At 34.9% G+C, this 20000-nt stretch overlaps 1 protein-coding gene across 4 annotated transcripts in view; it reads left to right on the top strand.

Moving 5' to 3' along the window:
• LOC115214942 (carbonic anhydrase 2) overlaps positions 1-20000 on the top strand; it is a 39907-nt gene that overhangs the window by 2055 nt on the left and 17852 nt on the right. For all 4 annotated transcript variants that reach the window (XM_036503460.1, XM_036503461.1, XM_029784030.2 and 1 more), the window contains exons 2-4: positions 1957-1971; positions 6242-6403; positions 8869-9014. In XM_036503460.1, the coding sequence (XP_036359353.1) occupies positions 1957-1971; positions 6242-6403; positions 8869-9014 (323 nt within the window). The remainder of the gene's footprint in view (positions 1-1956; positions 1972-6241; positions 6404-8868; positions 9015-20000) is intronic.

Below are 20000 nucleotides of genomic sequence, written 5' to 3' on the forward strand. Positions count from 1 at the left end.
AAAGAGTCAACGCACGGGATAATTTACGACTCTATTTTTTTTACAAACACCGACGTTATCCTATCGCTTATTAAAACATCAAAAAGTAATAGGAAATATATTAATTACTTTGACAACTATCTATACTAACCAGCAATGCATATGGAATTGCGTATCTCGAGCGTTTCTATTCATACTTTCAGCTGTTCTCGCTTAGCGAAGCTACGTGTATTTTAAACTGCAACTAAACACTAAGATAAACTTTATGTGCAGGGCTGAAAGTTATATATGTTCTCAATGATTAAATGAATATTAGATTGGAGGAAATCTGAATTCTTATAACTTTATTTTTTTTTAAGTTACAAACATAATAAATTTACTATGAAATATATTCGGTATATTTATTATTTCAATCAAAAACGTTAATTGGTTTGGATCATGCTAATTATTGGTTAGTTGAATGATTAAAATTGAAAGACCAGAATAATTAAATAACTCACTTGAAAAATATGTTCCATTGATTTATGAAATTAAAAATTGAACCCGCTATTCTTCAAGTAGATTTAATTGAAGAAACCGTACCAAACGAGATCGCTTCTGAAATATAAGTGCATCATTTAGAAAAAGGGTTCAAAGAATTGGGGATTATTTCTGGATTCTGAAGTATTACGTATGTAAAATAGTCCATTTTTTTCCAGAAACTTATTTTCTTAGTTAATATATTAAGTTAAGTTTTTTTTTACTCATAAACATAACAAGACATCTTTTGAGATACAGGGACTCACTATGTTTTATCCACTTTGATATTTCGCCTCTTGTGGATTATCCTTTCCCTTACATATCGCATGTTAATACATTTGTTCAAGTAATATACTTCCTACAATATTGATTGAGGACGCATGGTCTAGTGGTTCGGGTGTTACATTCACGAGTGTGAGGTCGGAGTTTCAATTCCCGGATCGGATGGTGCGTTGGGTTCTTGAGCAGAAAATTTGATCTCACGTTGCTCTGCGATCAGCTTGAGACCTGACACGTGGTACACCGTGGTTTTCTTCATACAACACCGATTAAATGGAGAGAGTGAGCTAATGTGCAGCACAAACATTTGATCACTATAAACAAATCATTTGTGCAGGTCGTTCGGCAAAAACTGAACACTCATACGTCGTTTTCAACGGGATAATCTATCACGATATTGATTAAGGCACCTCCATATGTCAATTGTTAATTGATTTGGATTTGAATATTACCTTTCAATGTAGCCGAAAGAAAATTAACTCATTAAAGTGTAGAAGTTTAGATCATTAAGTTAAAAAAATAAGCCTACGAAAATATTTCCAGTATCATGGTAGAGAATAAATATTGCCTTGTAGCTAATGCAATCTGTTTAAAGTTAATCTGTGATGAAACCTCTCGTTCTGAATTACACAAACGCCTGGAATATTGGTTTTGCACTTAAGTAAAGGTCGCATTATAGAATTAAATCAAGGACACGTTTCTATGGGGTAAAATACCTATAAGTATTTTTGGATGTCGTTCTCAAAATCGCTCGGATATGGAATAAATTATGTTGGGGCTTTTAGTTAAATACTTTACATTCTGAAATCAAACCTTAGTGACGGCAACCTTGGATCAATCCCTCCGAGGATCGATAAAATAAACTACAAGCTATCTAAACAATGAAAAATAAAACTTCGACAAATGCAAGATAATGGGCTTAAAGTTAGAACTCAATTTGTCTAATTGGGTTGCAAAATGAGCATTGGGAAACAGCTTAATTTACATTGTGTATTTGATATAAATTTGAAATTTCCTTATCATTTTCGGATTACATTTATTATTTATAATACGCAATTACACGATTTTCTTATAAGAGTAAAAATTTCAATAGAAATCTTTGAAACGTTTTACATGCATTCAAAAATTGATTCTTTTCCCAAATAAATTACTTTTTATCTTTTCTTTTCTTTTTCACAGATTGGTCATATAAGGGTGAGGACAATTTATTTTATTACAAATAATTTATATAGGAAAAAACCATGAGCAGATTTTAAAAATATAGTCTTTCTCTCTCTCTCTCTCTCTGTATCCAAATACATACATACATACATACATACATACATACATACATACATATGTATATATATATATATATGTATATATATATATATATAAGGTCATCCCATAAGTTCTGTCCGAATTTTGAATAAAGAAAACAAATGATCAAATGTTATATTTAATTGAAATTTCATCGTCAATGTACTTTACCTGATTATCTATAACTTCCTTCCATCTATTTACAAACTTTTTAATCCCATCAATGTAAAACTCTTTTGGTTTCAAAGCAAAGAACTCTGAAATGTCAGTTTCAACCTCCTCCTGGCTTGCGAAAGTTGTGTCCCACAAATGATTTTGTAAACCTCGAAACAACGGTAGCCTGAAGGAGCAAGATTGGGAGAATAAGGTGGATGAGGGATTTTTTCCCAGCCAAGCTCTTCGATCTTCTGTGATGTGATCTTTGCAGTGTGGGGTCGCGCATTGTCCTTATGAAACATCACTGCTTTTTGATTCACTAAAGCGGATCTTTTTCTCTTCAAAGCTTGGTTCAACGCTCTAATTGCTGACAGTAGACTTGAGCATTGATTGTTGCATTAGGTGGTAACAATTCAAGGTGAATTACTCTTTTGCAATCCCACCAGATAGACAGAAGAACCTTTTTTCTATGAAGTTCCCTTCTCGGTTGAGGTTGAACTTTTTCCCTTTTACCAAGCCACTGTTTACGACATTTAACATTTCGATAGAAGACCCATTTTTCGTCACCAGTCAAGAAGAGTGAAATGAGTTCGCGAGAATGGAGAGAAGAGCAGTGTCAACTCGTGATTTGCGGTTGCTTTTGGACAATCCATGAGACACCCATTTTCCAAATTTAGGAACCTTTCCAGATTGTTGAAGATGACGATGAATAGTTGTATGGTTTGAAATAAACTTTATTGCCAATTCTTCAACTGATAATGCAGTATTTTCTTCAAGTCATGCATCAAGGAGCTTATCATCAAACTCAACTGAACGTCCTGTTCGATCTTCATCTTTCAAGGCTGAAATCTCCACTTCTGAATTTTGCAAACCATCTTCTGCAAGTTCTTTCATTCAAGCATTCTTTCCCATAAACTGAGTGCATGTTTCGAGTCGCTTCGGCTGCAGAGTTTCCTTTATTGTACTCATAAAGCATTATGTGCCTTAAATGCTCTTTGGATACTTCTATGTTAGAAAAGGTTTTAATAAAATAAAAATTAATTCTATTATTCTGTAAAATAATATTTAATTAGTTTATATGTACACAAATGCATAAAAATAATTTTTAATTCCATTAGACATTCTAAAATACTATTAAATTTCATTTACTTTTAAAAAAGGTAAAATCGGGCAGAACTTATGGGTTGACATGATATATATATATATTATATATATATATATATATATATATATATATATGCACATATAAAAATATGTGTTGTGTGTGTCTGTGTGCATGATTGAATATGTGCGTATGCATATCTGTCTATCTAGCCGTGTGTGTTTGTATGTATATATATATATATATATATCTATATCTGTGTGACTGTGTGCGCGTGTGTGCGTATGTATGTATGAATATATATATACATATATATGTATATTTCTGCATATATATATTTACTCTTTTACTTGTTTCAGTCATTTGACTGCGGCCATGCTGGAGCACCGCCTTTAGTCGAGCAAATCGACCCCGGGACTTATTCTTTGTAAGCTCAGTACTTATTCTATCGGTCTCTTTTGCCGAACCGCTAAGTGATGGGGACGTAAACACACCAGCATCGGTCAAGCAATGCTAGAGGGACAAACACAGACATACAAACATATACACACACATACACACATATATATACATATATACGACAGGCTTCTTTCAGTTTCCGTCTACCAAATCCACTCACAAGGCTTTGGTCGACCCAAGGCTATAGTAGAAGACACTTGCCCAAGATGCCACGCAGTGGGACTGAACCCGGAACCATGTGGTTGGTTAGCAAGCTACTTACCACACAGCCACTCCTGCGCCTATATATATATATATATATATATATATATATATATATATATATATATATATATAATATATATATATATATATATATATATATATATATATATATATATATATTATATATATATATATATATATATATATATATATATAGTAATCCTTCAACTATCGCGAGTGTTATGTTCCAAGTCACCCCGCGATAAGTGAAAACCCACGAAGTAGAAACACTACTGTACTGTATACTTTTATTACTATTTTTATAATTTGTATGTATTTATTTTATTATTCATTCAAAAACACCACACACACTCACCACCCGAGTTTCGTTTTGCATACAGTATGTGCAATTCTTTGATTACTCATCTATGGTACACTACATATATATATATATATATATATATATATTATATTTTGTGAAATTTGATTAAGTGTTTCTAAATTTAATTTTTCCCTGTAAGTTAGGAATAATATTCCCTCAAATAATTTTTATTATACATATATATATATATTTTTTTTTACATATATATATATATATATATATATACACACACACACACACACATATATATATATATATACACTCACACATACACAACACAAACACACACGTATATATGCAGTATTTTGGTAAATGAGTAATATGTCAATTAGTGTGCTGATGTGTTGAGTAAAGCACTGGCACGGTTTGGGCTACTTGGCATTATCCACTGTTGGAGTATATTTCCGTTGGATCTACTTCAGGAATTCCGCAGTGTTAGTTGATATAATAATCGATTAAGTAAGCACAATTGGTATAACTCTTTATTTTGTACAACGATCGCTTCGACCGACCCTGCGACTATCCTTTATGGATGGAATTTTTCTTCCACCAGTTTCATATCCCTTTCCACTCTCATTTACGTTCTTTTGATAATTTTTTTCTTGTTTTTTCCTCCTTTCTTGTCTACAGTTCATATATATATATATATATATATATATATATATATATATATATATATATATATATCATTTGTTATGGATATTTAATAATAAAGATAATCGTAGCAATGCCTCATTCCCTAACTGAAGCGGGCAAATAGCAGCATGACTACCCAAACTCAAGATCTTTAGCGAGATATTACTTTATGTATGAATGTACCTGATGTGACCCCAAAATTGATGCCACATAGTATGATGCACAGTATCCCACCCATAAAGGAGAGTCGAAACGATCGTCGTACAAGATACAGAGTTATACCAATTCTATCTTCTGTTTATTTAATTGAATATATATATATATACATATATATTTATTTATGTATGTACATATATATATATATATATATATATATATGTATACACATGCATATATATTTATGTATATATGTATGTACATATGTATGTATACATGTATATGTATATGTATATATATATACATATATATATATATATATATATATATATATATATATATATATATATATATATATATATATATATATATATATATATATATATATATATATATATATATATATACATACACATATGTATGCAAATATATGTGGTGCAAACTTTTCGGCTAGTTCCTAAACAGTTACGATGGGATTTTGTTCCAGCAAGATTTACAGGAGGTCCTCGTCGAGCTCTACAGATCTTCCAGGACGAAGATCGTCTTCTAAGCTGTAGTTTCCAGCTTGGAATTTCGCGAACCACCGTTGACACATGCTTACGTTTATTGTCCGATCCCTATATGCTGTATTAATATTCCTCGCACTTTCCGTTGCGTTGTTGCCTTTATTGAACTCAAAAAGTAAAATATGCCGAATATGCTCCTTTGTCATTTCCATTATAGCTTTGAGAAAGTAACTGTTAAATCGAATTGCATTCTTCGAAACTTGCACTAAGAATAAGTACAAGGTAAAATTTCTACCTGCTTTTATAACAAGTTGATGCAAGTAGTTTATCCCGTTCCCCTCCGACTTTTAGTTCACACAATTGAAGAAATCGCGTTAATTATGGGATGACCTAATATATATATAACCTTGTCTATCTTTCCCTTTCTCCCTATAGGTATAGTTTATATGTATGTGTATTTCTCTGTGTTCATGTATGAATCGATATGTATCTATATATTTTATGTGTTCGCGCTTATATGCAAATTTATCTTAGAATATATTTTATATTGAAATTTCTGAACAGATATGTCAAAGTGGAAAGACTCTAATATGAATTGTGTAAAAAATTCTCAGTCACCAATCAACATTGAAATTTCCAAGGCTGAATTGAAAGAATTAGGGGATTTTAACTTCTCTAAATATACGAAGTTGAGCAACGCTAAATTGTCAAATAATGGACATACTGGTGAGTTTTCATTTGCTACTGTTTATCATTTTTATACTGTAACTATTTAAAATGCAGTCGAAATAAAAACGTAAGAGGGAAACTTAAATATTTTGGATTATTTAGTTAAATTCCCTTTATATAGATATCATGCATCGCCAATTTCGATTTTTTTTTACCTTGTCATTTGTCGATTTTTGTCTTTCTATCTTTGGATTCAATTTTGATTTCCTCTATTGACTTTCCCATTAATTAGTGATTTATTAGAATTATCTCTACAGAATGTTTTGTAACTACTAAATGGTAATTAAGACCACATGATACGGGGAGATAATCTCAACAGTTAAGGATTCTCTATTATTTACATTCCATTGAGATAAAGGACCGACTTAGAGTCTTGAGATAAGAGAATAGTCGTAGACGTCAGTCTCAATCCCTGTAGTCAAGGAACTTGGATTATACGAAAAGGAATTTAATATATTTGCGAGTGTTATACACACACACGCAACACGCACGCACACACATACGCACACACATATGTAATTTAATGAGCTCTGGAGTTATACATGAGTGACAACTAGTTCTTTGACAATGCACTAATGGGACAGGCTTGTAAAGTATACCGTACAATCATTCACCGCACACTATACAAGCTTGTCTGATTATTGTTCTATCCGAGCATAAAACTTGCAATAGCTCACATATAACTCCTGCAGTCGTTAAATGATATTTATCCTTCGTAGATTAAGTACTTTCTTTGCTGATCGTTCCAACAAGTGAAAAATGGATCTCTCTCTCTCTCTCTCTCTCTCTCACACACACACACACACACACACACACACACACACACACACACACACGCACACATTGATTATATATATGTGTATATATATATATATACTATAAATGTGCTCTACTCTAGTTTCTAACCTTGGTTATTTAGCTATTATTTCCTGTTTGGTTTTGGATTGCGTCAAACCACGTTAATTATTTCATAATTTTCTTATTACTATTTTGCGGAATCAGCCACTGATTCTAATGGTAAAATCTATATATACTGACGGTGTAGAATTTAACTTTACCACACGATATAGAGTAGAATTACCGATAAGCATTAAAATTTCATGCAAAACTGGCATACCAATCTAATTCCCTGTCACTAAATAGACATTGTGCTTTCTGTAGCTAAAGAGTCCCCTGACTCTTATTTGACTCTTATGTTGACTCTTATGTTGGTGCACCCGGTACCCTTCGTCACATTTTTGCGACAGTGGATTATTTCCTTTTTGGCTTTGAACTGTGTCTAGCCACTATTTATATATATTATATATATATATATATAATATATATATAGGTTATGAGAGGTAATGGTATCAAGAAGACCCAAAGGTGTCAGGTAATGCTGAGTAAGTGCTATGGACAGACGACAGACTATAGTTAAGTTCCAGGTTCGGTGATTATGCGAATGAGGAGTCCAACGTAGGTGATATATCAGCATCTATATATATAAAAAAATTAACAGAATGAGATAAAACTCCAAGACTGTGAAAGATTTCAGAACATTTATAAATAGGTCTTACAGCTATTTCCAAGATATTTTATATATCCCTTCATCGGCGACGGTGTGAAAAAATGGTTAAGCAATAATTATTCTAGATAAGATATGAAACAGAGAGTGAAGTGGAAAAATGAAAACAGACGCGAGACATGCAGGGATATTGTATCTTCAATTCCATTATTTAGGCAGAATGGTATACATATAATATTCCTGTACCTTGTAAGTAAGTTCCAATAGTATTTAAAATTGGTCATTCCAAACATATAGTTTATAAAAGGTGTTATTGAATCGAGTGTTTCTTTTGAAAAAAAAACCTCGATTTTTTAATACTATTGGAACTTACTCACAAGGTACATGAATTTTATGTGTAAGCCATTCTGCCTAAATAATGGAACTGAAGATATACTGTCCCTGCATATCTCACGTGTATTTTCATTCCTCCACTTCACTCTCTATTTCATATCTTATCTAGAATATTTATTGCTTAACCATTTTCTCACACAGTCTCCGATGAAGGGATATATAAAATATACCGGAAACAGCTCTAAGACCTTCTACTTATAAATGTTCTGAAGTCTTATATATATATATAATATATATATATATATATATATATATATATATATATATATATATGCTGTAAAGTCTGTAAAATCTGTTACATTAGTAGGATTCTGAGTCTGATATATCTTTCGAATATACTTTAATAGCTTGCATCAAAAGAATATCGAAATTGCCATCAACTTTCCATGAAGAAAATATATAACAGACTAATGATATTGCTTGTACTTAAGCGAGTGATCCCAATAAAAATTTCAATTTAATTTGAAATCATTTTGAAATGTGTTTTTTTCTCCTTTGAATTGTTTTATTTATACAGAAAATATATTTAAATCGATATTTATATAAACCATATTAATGATTCCAGTGCAATTAGAGGTTAAAGGACTTACTTTATCTGGAGGTAATCTGACAGGTACTTACGATACTCTCCAATTACATTTCCATTGGTCTGCAAATGTGACAACGAAAGGATCGGAACACACTGTTGATATGAAAAGTTACCCACTAGAAGTAAGCTAAGTAAAAGTTTTATTTTTTCTAGTTTTGAGCATAGTCAAACTATCCGCTTATTTCAAATCTATCCGATTGTTTCAAAATGCTCATCTTGTTTTTCCTCAACCTTGATTAAGATTATCATTTCTAATATATATTTTAATAATCATGTTGCAAAACTGACCCTTATATTATGGCCTACAGATCAATTATCATATGCATATATAATAATTTAGCTTGCACTTGAATTCCATTGTTATAAAATACAAGATTAAAGAGTTATTTGAATATTTCAAATTTTTTAAGCCTTTATATTTGAATAACTTGTTTTTGAATATCGCATGAAACATCACGAGAAAGTGCCGTCATTATATCGTTAATATACCAGAATATCACATATCCTTATATACCAATAGCGAAAGGAAGGGAGATTGTGTTGTTATATATAACTTGTTAAACAGTAAAATGAAATAGTGGTACGTGGCGAGGATTTCCTTTTCTTTCTCTTGCATTATATAAGAATATTAGATATTCTGATATAATGTCATGATGGCATTTTGTAACGATGCTCCAGATCACATGAAGAACAACATATTTAAATATCACTGATTAAAAATTTTTTAATATTCGCTTAAATCCTTAATTTTGTTATAAAGGAATTCGGATGTAAGCTAAATGATTATATGTGCAAAAGAATCAAGTTTTACTCGAAAGAGTCGACCGCAGAACTTGTGTTTTTTAAAGTTTTGTTACTCTATCGGTCTTGCTTGCCGAACCACTAATTTGAGGAAGGTAAACAAAGCAACAACGATTTCCATGAGGTGATGGGGACAAACGCAAACACAGACACAACCAACACACATGTATGTATGTATGTATGTATGTATGTATGTATGTATGTATGCATGCATGTATGTATGTATGTATGTATGTATGTATGTGTGTATGTCAGGTCACTTTCTAGTGCTACTGGTAACATGTAACTCAGTACAACCTGTTGCATGGTCGGGCCGTCGGCGACTAAACCGGCAACCCCACCAAGCTTGCTTGGTGAGGAGGGTGTTTACTGGACACCCTGCGGGATGAAAAACAAAACCCGTCAAAGGACGGAGGAAATCTTGAGAGTCAACGGCCATCCAATAAATGTCTTAAGGCTGTATCATGCGCGGGGACATAGAAATAATCGGACTGAATACCCGATCGCGTGGTTAAACCATTGGGAGTGAAGGACTCCTAGCCTTTGTAAGGGCATCATTCTAGGAGAAGGTAACTTAGGTAACTGGGATAACTCCGATATAAAACCTGCGGCTCAGTGGTTACCGATGATGTTGACTTGTTCTTCTTTTCGGATTATGGCTGCTGTTGCTTAGTGAGTGGGATTGACTCAGTGCACAGCCTTCCTCACTTTAAAAAAATCTTCTTGCACAGGCATTGCACGATAACAACATTGTTCATGATTGTTGATGGTGCTGTGAGTCTCAACTGAATGGCTGGCTGTAGCCTTAAAAAGCAAATAAAAGTCACATTCGATCACAGCACCAATAACAGTTAAGCTTCGTGCAATGGCCATACTCGATAACGAGGGGGCAGCCATCATGTATGTATGTATGTATGTATGTATGCATGCATGCATGCATGTATGTATGTATGTATGTATGTATGTATGTATGTATGTATGTATGTAAGTATGCATGTATGTAAGTATGTATGTTTTTGAAATGAAATTCCACCAACTATTCTGCCTATATGTCTGTGCACACTTTTCAATGCAATGTATGCCAGAAGGTTTGCAAATCTAACAGAAGCCTCAAAAGACATTTTAAGATCCACAAAGATCAGAACTTTCCTGCAGCTCTTGGTGGTCCAAATTGGATATGCAATCTATGTGGGTGTCTTTTCAAAACATTGTCTGGTTTAAAAGGCCACATCAAATGCCATGATGGTTCTAAGGTGTAGGTACAGGAGGTGATCAAACTCTGCATAAGTAGAAAACCACCATGTATATCTGTCTGTCTGTCTGTATATATGTATGTATGCGTGTGTGTGTGTGTGTGCGTATATATATATATATATATATATATATATGGGTTGGACAAAATAATGAACACACCTTAAAATTTCAGACAAATTAATTTTAATATGGTGTTGGATCGCCATTGGCAGTAATTACAGCTTGAATTCTACGAGGTATAGACTCGTAGAAAGTTTCCAAAGGAATTGAGATCTGGGGACTGTGGTGGCCAGACAAGATGTTCAACTTCACTAGAATGTTCCTCCTACCATTCAGTAACAACTTTAGCTCTGTGAATTAGTGCATTATCATCCTGAAAGATTGCGTTTCCCTCCGAAAACATTTTCGCAACCACAGGATGAATTTGATCTGAAAAAATGCTTAAATAGTCTTGACTATTAATTCTGCCATGAAGGGAAACCCTTAGGCTGGCAGATTTCCAAGATATAAGCCCCCCAGATCATCACAGATCCTCCTCCATGTTTAACAGTTGGAAGAAGGCAGTCTGGGTCAAATGCTTTTTTTGGGCTGTCTCCACACGTATACTCGGCCGGTGGTCGAAAATAAGGTATAGAATGAAAATATTCTTCCACTGCTCTAGGGACCGATTATGTAGGTATTTACTCCACTCTAAAAGCTTCGCAGCGTTTGTTTTTGAAAGTAGTGGTTTTCTGATTGCAGCCCTCCCGTGAAATCCGGCATTGTACAGCTCCCGGCGAACAGTTTTTGTGGAAACTGGGTTCTCGAGGTGGTCATTAAGCTCTGCCGTAATTTTTGGAGCTGTACTTTTTGTGATCCTTTCTAACAATTCGCGTAAGAGTCCGACGGTCCCTATTTGAAAGTTTTGGTTTTCTTCCGGAGTTTTGTTTCTATGAGGAGGTTTTTACCTCTTTCTTAGAGGCTGTCATTACTTTCGAGACAGTACTTCTTGAGAAACCAAACATTTCGGCTGTTTTCGTTACGCTAACGTCTGACATACGAGCACTAACAATTTGCCCTCTTTGAAAGTTCGATAATGAATTTTAATTACCATTTTCTGATGATATCTGAAAAGAAACAGCAATTTTAGTGAAACATCTTAAGCAACACTAATAATAAATAAAAAAAATATCAAAATAAACAAGCTTTTGACGGTTTTATAGATATTTCAAAATTATGATGGTATGATGCTAGGTGTTTCCATTATTTTGTCCAACTCCCGTATATATATATAATATATATATATATATATATATATATATATATATAATATATATATATATATATATATATACATACATACATACATATATTATTTAATAAAGAATATATATTTTTTATGATCTACTAATTGCTTCGTGCGATGAAAACATCCTTACGCTGTGCTTACATGGCATAATAGGCTACAATAAAGCGATGGGAAGACAGAAAAGAAAACATTTTTTTCTCTCATCTTATCGTTTTGTTGTAGCCTGTAACACCATGTGGGCATAGTCTGAGGATTGTGTGAACGCACCTGACCTGGCGTGTTAAAAAATGCTGTCTGGGATGTTTTTATCGCGTGAAACAATAGACAATAAAGAATGTATGCTGTCTTTGGCTGTGTGGTAAGTAGCTTGCTTACCAACCACATGGTTCCGGGTTCAGTCCCACTGCGTGGCACCCTGGGCAAGTGTCTTCTGCTATAGCCTCGGGCCGACCAAAGCCTTGTGAGTGGATTTGGTAGACGGAAACTGAAAGAAGCCCGTCGTATATATGATATATATATATATATATATATATATATACATAATATATATTATATATGTATGTGTGCGTATATGTTTGTGTGTCTGTGTCTGTCCCCCTAGCATTGCTTGACAACCGATGCTTGTGTGTTTACGTCCCCGTCACTTAGCGGTTCGGCAAAAGTGACCTATAGAATAAGTACTAGGCTTACAAAGAATAAGTCCCGGGGTTGATTTGCTCGACTAAAGGCGGTGCTCCAGCATGGCCGCAGTCAAATGACTGAAACAAGTAAAAGAGTAAAGAGTATATATATGTGTGTGTGTGTGTGTATAAACACATGACCGACTTCTATCAATTTCCGGCTACCAACTACATTAACAAGGTTTCGGTCGGTACGTGGTTATTGTGTATGACATTTGTCAACAGTCTCATGGAGAGGGATTGTACCCAAGATCACATGACTGAGAAGCATAGCCATATTTGCACCTATTTATACAGGTGTGTGTGGTAAGAAGCTTGCTTCCCAACTCTATTGTTCCGTGTTCAGTCCCACTGCGTGGCACTTTGGGCAAGTGTCTTCTACTATAGCCTCCGGCCGATGTCGGGACTTTGTATCTGTTTTTGTCTCCCCCATAACCGCTTGACAACCGGTGTTGCTTTGTTTACGTCCCGGTAAGTTAACGGATCGGCAATAGAGGCCGATAGTATAACTATTAGACATAAAAAAACGTAAGTGCTGGGGTCGATTCGTTCTAGCATGGCCGCAATCAAATGACAAACAAATAATAGAAAAAATAAAAGAAATATATACATACATACACACACATATGTATATAAATCCATACATATGTGTTTATATATATATATATATATATACTAGCAGAATTGCCCGGCGTTGCTCGAGGCTGAATTGCTTGAAAGTACTGTTAATGATTGCACTGAATTATGATGATTATTCAGGCAAATATTGATATAAGCTTACGGTGGGAGATAAGGACTTAACGATCAAACGTGTGCCATTGCATTGTTTTGGGGGAACCAAATTTCTGATGAGCATTATAGGGGCACCAACTTTAAGTTTGAGAAAGTGTGGTGGTAGTCCGGGGTGCTCAAAGGAATTGAGTACCTCTATTGGATAGTTGATGACGTCCTCTGGGTCAGGAGTTATATCGATAGACTGATATACATAGACTTCCCAGGAATGAGTTTTAGCATTTCATCATTAATATGGTGAACAGTTTTATTCCTCGGGGCCAGTATAGCCTTTTTGCCAATCCAATCCATATTCTGATAATTAGCTTGTAGATCTGGGAACACTGCATCTCTGAGATCAGAAGGCGTCTTAACAATGGTACAAATGGAATCGATGGCAATATTACCATTTTCATCCCCTGGTATTTTGCCTTCGCCAAGTGCATGGAGGGTGTGAGGAAATGCTGCTGATGTGATATTACGTCGCATATGAGCACGCATATTGGTGTGAAGTTTGAGAGTTACTTCCGTTTATTTTTTAAAATATGCATTAAAATGGAAAAAAATGATGGTAAATTATTTGTAAAATCATAGACTCATCGTAGACGCGCGCTAATACCAAGAAGGGCTCGATATGAATCACGACTATAAGATACCGGTTTTGTTTGTTAAACTGCATCGCAAAATGTGGGAGTAGTTAGGAATCTAAATCGGAGTAGACAGACACACAACCTTTCTTTTATATATAAATATTTTCGTCCTAAAAAACTTTGTATGGATTGAATGGTTACTTCTATGGAAATATATACACGCTCATTATACATACATGTGTGTATAGATGAATATATAAATACATTTAAATATCTATATACACTTTTGGGCGATCTTTCTATTTCTTAGAGATAACTTTAGATCTTATTTTCGTGCTAAAAAACTTTGTATGGAGTGAATGGTTACCTCTATGGAAATATATACACACACGTTATACATACATGTGTGCATAGATGAATATATAAATACATTTATATATCTATATACACTTTTGGGCGATCTCTGTGCTACTTAGAGATAACTTTAGATCATTTTCGTCCTAAAAAACTTTGTGCGGAGTGAATGGTTACGTGTATGGAAATATATACACACACATTATACATACATCTGTGTATAGATGAATATATACATACATTTAAATATCTATATACACTTTTGGGCGATCTTTCTGCTACTTGGATATAGGGGCGATGTTTCGCTTGTCGTAGCACACGTTTCCGTCGATTTCCGTAAAAAATGTAAACACTGAATCGGCCATACATACATACATACACACATACATACACACACACACACACACACATACATGCATACATACATATACACATAAACCGAGTAAAAAATTTCAGTTATCTCTCTCTTTCACACATTACTCTCTCTGTCTCTTCACACACACTAACAGAAGCACTTCACTTGCACAACATACTGTCTGTCTCCCACACTCCATCAAACACACACACACACACATGTACATCAATGCGTCCTATGCACGGTAACTTCAAAAGAACTTCCTTCGTCATACAATCGCTTTCTCTTAGTCTCTTTCGCTCTCATTACTTATGTAAAAAAATAATTTTTTTACGGAAATCGACGGAAACCTGTGCTACGACAAGCGAAACATCGCCGATATAGGTCTTATATTCGTCCTAAAATACTTTCCTGTCACACACTCACGCACACGCACGCACACACACACACACACACACACACATGCACCCTCACACACACACGCACACACACACTCACACACACGCACGTTAGCTTACAATTTTATTTATATATTTGCGTGTCTATGTGTGTAAAGAGGAAGTGGCAGACTGAAAGAGTCACTCACTACAAAAGGTGAATTACTTTCATTTTATTCCTTGCACACTGTGTGTGTGCGTGTGCGTGTGGTGTAAAACACATTAAGAAAAGCATTTGACATACACACCAGAATGTGAGTTTTCTGTAAATTTTGCTTAATTGGAGTTTAAATTTTAAAAAGTGGACCTGGCAAAACCCGATGCATTCTACTCTTAAAAATGCTAAGTAAATTGTAATTGAAGAAATCCTATATTGTAGATTTCTATAACTGACAAAGGGAGGCAGATAAAATCTGCCTTTTATAATAAGAGATATAAATATGTATGTATATATATTGTATATATACATGTGTCTATATATATACATACATATATATATATATATATATATATATATATATATATATATATATATATATATACGTTTATATAATGTGACGAAAGAACTCTGCCGAATAAGATTAAGATTAATGTAAAAAATAAATAACACTGAAGCAAAGTAACACCAAATATATAGTGCGTGTGATTTTATTGGCTAAACTGGCAAAATGACCATTCCGAAATATAACAATATCTGTTTCAACACACGACTTCACATAAAAAATCTTGCACAACAAATATATAAACGTACTAACGTGAGCCATAGCCAGGCTTGCAAGATTTGTTGCTGATAATAAACTCTTATTCACTTCAAATATTCTTTTCTTTTTTCTTTACATAAACGTAAACTACAGTTTATATACAAACCTATTATTTTAAGGAAATCAATCCCCGCCCCAAAATATTAGGTATTGAACCAATATTTCCTCGGATGACGCCATCTCTTAATGTGGCTAACATAACCTCTAACTGAATTATATATATATGTGTGTGTGCATGTGTGTGTGTGTGTGTGTGTGTGTGTGTGTGTGTGTGTGTGTGTGTGTGTGTGTGTGTAAATGCATGTTAGTGTTTTTTCTCTCTCCATTTTTTTCACTCTCTCTCCATTTTTCCTCTTCTTCCGTTCCGTCGAAGAGCGTAGGCTCGAAACGTTAAAGACTTTTCTATTTTTCCCGAGTGTTAAACTAATACACTTACTTGTTGTTCCTACACCTGTCTTCGTCTTTTGTTTTTCTGTAAATTTGAACTATATACATCTATCTATCGATTTATCTATCTATCTATCTATCTATCTATCTATCTATCTATCTATCTATCTATCTATATATATATATATATATATATATATATATATATATATATATATATATGATGGCTGTCCACTTGTGACCGGGGAAGACCATTTCTGACCTTCAGGAACATTGTGCGCCCTAGGACTAAGTTATATTTTGCGTTTGCGGCTCCATTGGTGGCTAATGAGCCCTGCTCTTGACAAGCATATATGACTGCAAATATTGCAAACCAAGCTTTCCCCATTCACTACACCAGCGGTGCACTTTCGAGCAGCACGCTTAAGTTCTTCATGCAGAATACAAGCTCTCTCAAAAGTGTCGAGCCCCTCCTTAATCTACTTCCTCCATCTGTGGCGATGACAGGGATTTATCTCCCAGTCAGTCTTCTGCATATCATAGGCCTTTAATGAAGACTTGACACAATCCTTAAATTGCCATCTTGGTTTCTGCCAGAATCTCTTTCCATTCACAAGTTCCCCATAAAGCATTTGCTTAGCGATTCTAATAAGATACACACACATGTATATATATGTGGTGTGTGTGTGTGTGTGTGTGTGTGTGTGTGGTGTGTGTGTGTGTGTGTGTGTGTGCGTATGCGTTGTATAACTCACATTTTAATATTAAACTGTTTCAAGAGATAGCCTAGCTAGCTTTTGCACGCTATAGTAAATATTTTGTTTATTCATATATATATATATATATATATATATATATATATATATACGCGCTCACACAAGCGTGTAAATACACACACACATACACAGAGACACACAGACACACACAGTAAACTAAGGATTTCAGATAGAATCTGGTACTTGAAAAGATATTCACTAGGTAGGATTGGATGAAGCTGTGGTTCCGGCCTATGTTTGGTAAGTATCAAATATGATATTCCGGCTGTGTACACAGAAAACCAAGCCAACGAGTATCTAGCGCTTAGGGTCTGGTCCAAAGCACACGTTACGTTGAATTGTACGTTGTAGATATATACAATGGTGTCCGACAAGTTGTAAATCCCCTCGATGTATTATACACAAATGGATAACAGATGATGGATAATTATCAGCTCATTACAACTGTTTCTTACGTACTTTTAACACAAGAATGAGAACATTACCTCATTACAAAAAACCGTAATCAGATGAAACGTAATTTTACAAACAACAGAATATCTCAAGAATACAGTAGGGATGTAGCAGAAGTCTGTCGAGGCTGACCATGAAATGGGAGAATGACTGGATAGTTGTCATGGCATACGTTGATGAGACATCTAGAAGCATTTCGGAGAGACTAAATGAAAATTTGAGACAATATGATGACAGAAAACAGTCCATACTCTACCAACATGCCAAAGACCAACATGGAGGCACACGGGGTCGATTTGACATCCGTATTTTATCCAAGCACCCGAAGGTCCCAATATTCAGAAAAATACAGGAGTACGTCCTCATAAATGAAACATCCCCTGCATTGAATAGGAGATATACGTAGAAGCTAGTGGTACCCCAATACTCACAGTTTACACTTACACAAGTAGATTTGTTAGTAGGCTGTTATGAAGACATGTGTCTGTATATATCCACTTCACACGCATACACACAAGGACACATATGGAGACACACATCCATACATAACAGACGCACGTGCATAGTTACACAAACCCATACATATACGCACACTCAAACACGAACATACAAGGAGACAGATGTATACACAAATACACACACACACAGATACACACGCACACACACCCACACAAATACACACACACACAGATACACACGCACACATACACCCACGCAAACACACAAACATGAACACACAAACACATGAAATCTCATGCAAAATACATACAAACGTATACACACGCATAGATATATATGCATACATACAAGCATGCATACATACATATGTGTATAAACATGCACACTTACGCACACACATGCTCGCAAACAAATAACCAGACAAAAAAGAACGCAGCTCCGATAACAGACAGAGTGAACGGCTATTGAAAAGGTTGCAAGAAGAGCGATAATTTTTAAAAATATAGATAAGTAAATAAGTGGAAATCGAAGCTATGATTGTGTTAACAAGGCATTAGAACAGAATGACTCTGCTCAGACACAATAAAGTATGCTTCAACACACAAATTCACATGAAGAATCTTGCAAACCAAATACAAAAACGAAATACACATACACACACACACATATGTGTATACATATATATATATGTATATATATATATAATATTTGTGTGTGTGGGTGGGTGCATGTGTGTATGTATGTATATGTATATAACAATAATATTAGGGAGTATAACTCCAAACTTACAGGGAAAAACTCAATTAGTATTAGATCAAATTTCATAATATAAATACATAATACGAGGGGCGTTCAATAAGTAATGCCCCTGACCCACTTGCAGTTGTTTGATCTAGCTGAAATTTTGCATGTGCACTTCTTTATACCTCTATAGATTAAGTGGCGAATTACAGCTCTGAACTAATTGTAGTTTCTGATTTACAGGTGTTTGAACTGAGTCAAGTGTGAAATGGAGCCTGTTGAGTGTCGAGCTGTGATCTGGTTTTTGTATTTGAAAGGACGCACACCACGGGAGACTTTTGATGAAATGAAAGTAACTTATGGTGATGATGCCCCATCATATGACCTTGTAAAACGCTGGCATTGTGAATTCAAACATAGTCGGAACTCTGTGGAAACAGCTCCCAGATCTGGTCGCCTCCTTCTGCCGTTGATGAGACGTCTGTCCGTCAAGTTGAGGCTGCCATTTTGGAAGGTCAACGCATAACTATTCGTGAAATAGCCCATGAGGTCAAGTTTAGTACCGGGTCTGTGGAAACTATCATTCATGACCATTTGCATATGCAAAAGGTGTCTGCCAGATGGATTTCCAGGTTGCTCACACCTTTCCAGAAGCAAGAACGCGTCGAGTGCTCGAGGATGAATTTGGAGATGTGCCAAGAAGATGAGTCAAAACTTTTCAAAAGACTGATCACACAGGATAAAACCTGGGTCCATCACTATGATCCAGAGACCAAAGCCCAGTCAATGCAGTGGACACACCGTGACTCACCTCCTCCAAAGAAGGCAAGGGTGCAGCCCTCTGCTGGCAAGGTCATGCTCACAGTCTTCTGGGACCAGGACGGAGTACTGATGACAGATTTCCTGGCAAAGGGTGCCACAATTACAGGAGCCTATTATGCTTCACTTTTGAGGAAATTAAGAGAAGCTATCAAAATCAAGAGGTGGGGAAAGATCAGCAA

The sequence above is a fragment of the Octopus sinensis genome, linkage group LG1, assembly GCF_006345805.1.
Source record: "Octopus sinensis linkage group LG1, ASM634580v1, whole genome shotgun sequence".
Classification (NCBI taxonomy): Eukaryota; Metazoa; Mollusca; class Cephalopoda; order Octopoda; family Octopodidae; genus Octopus; species Octopus sinensis.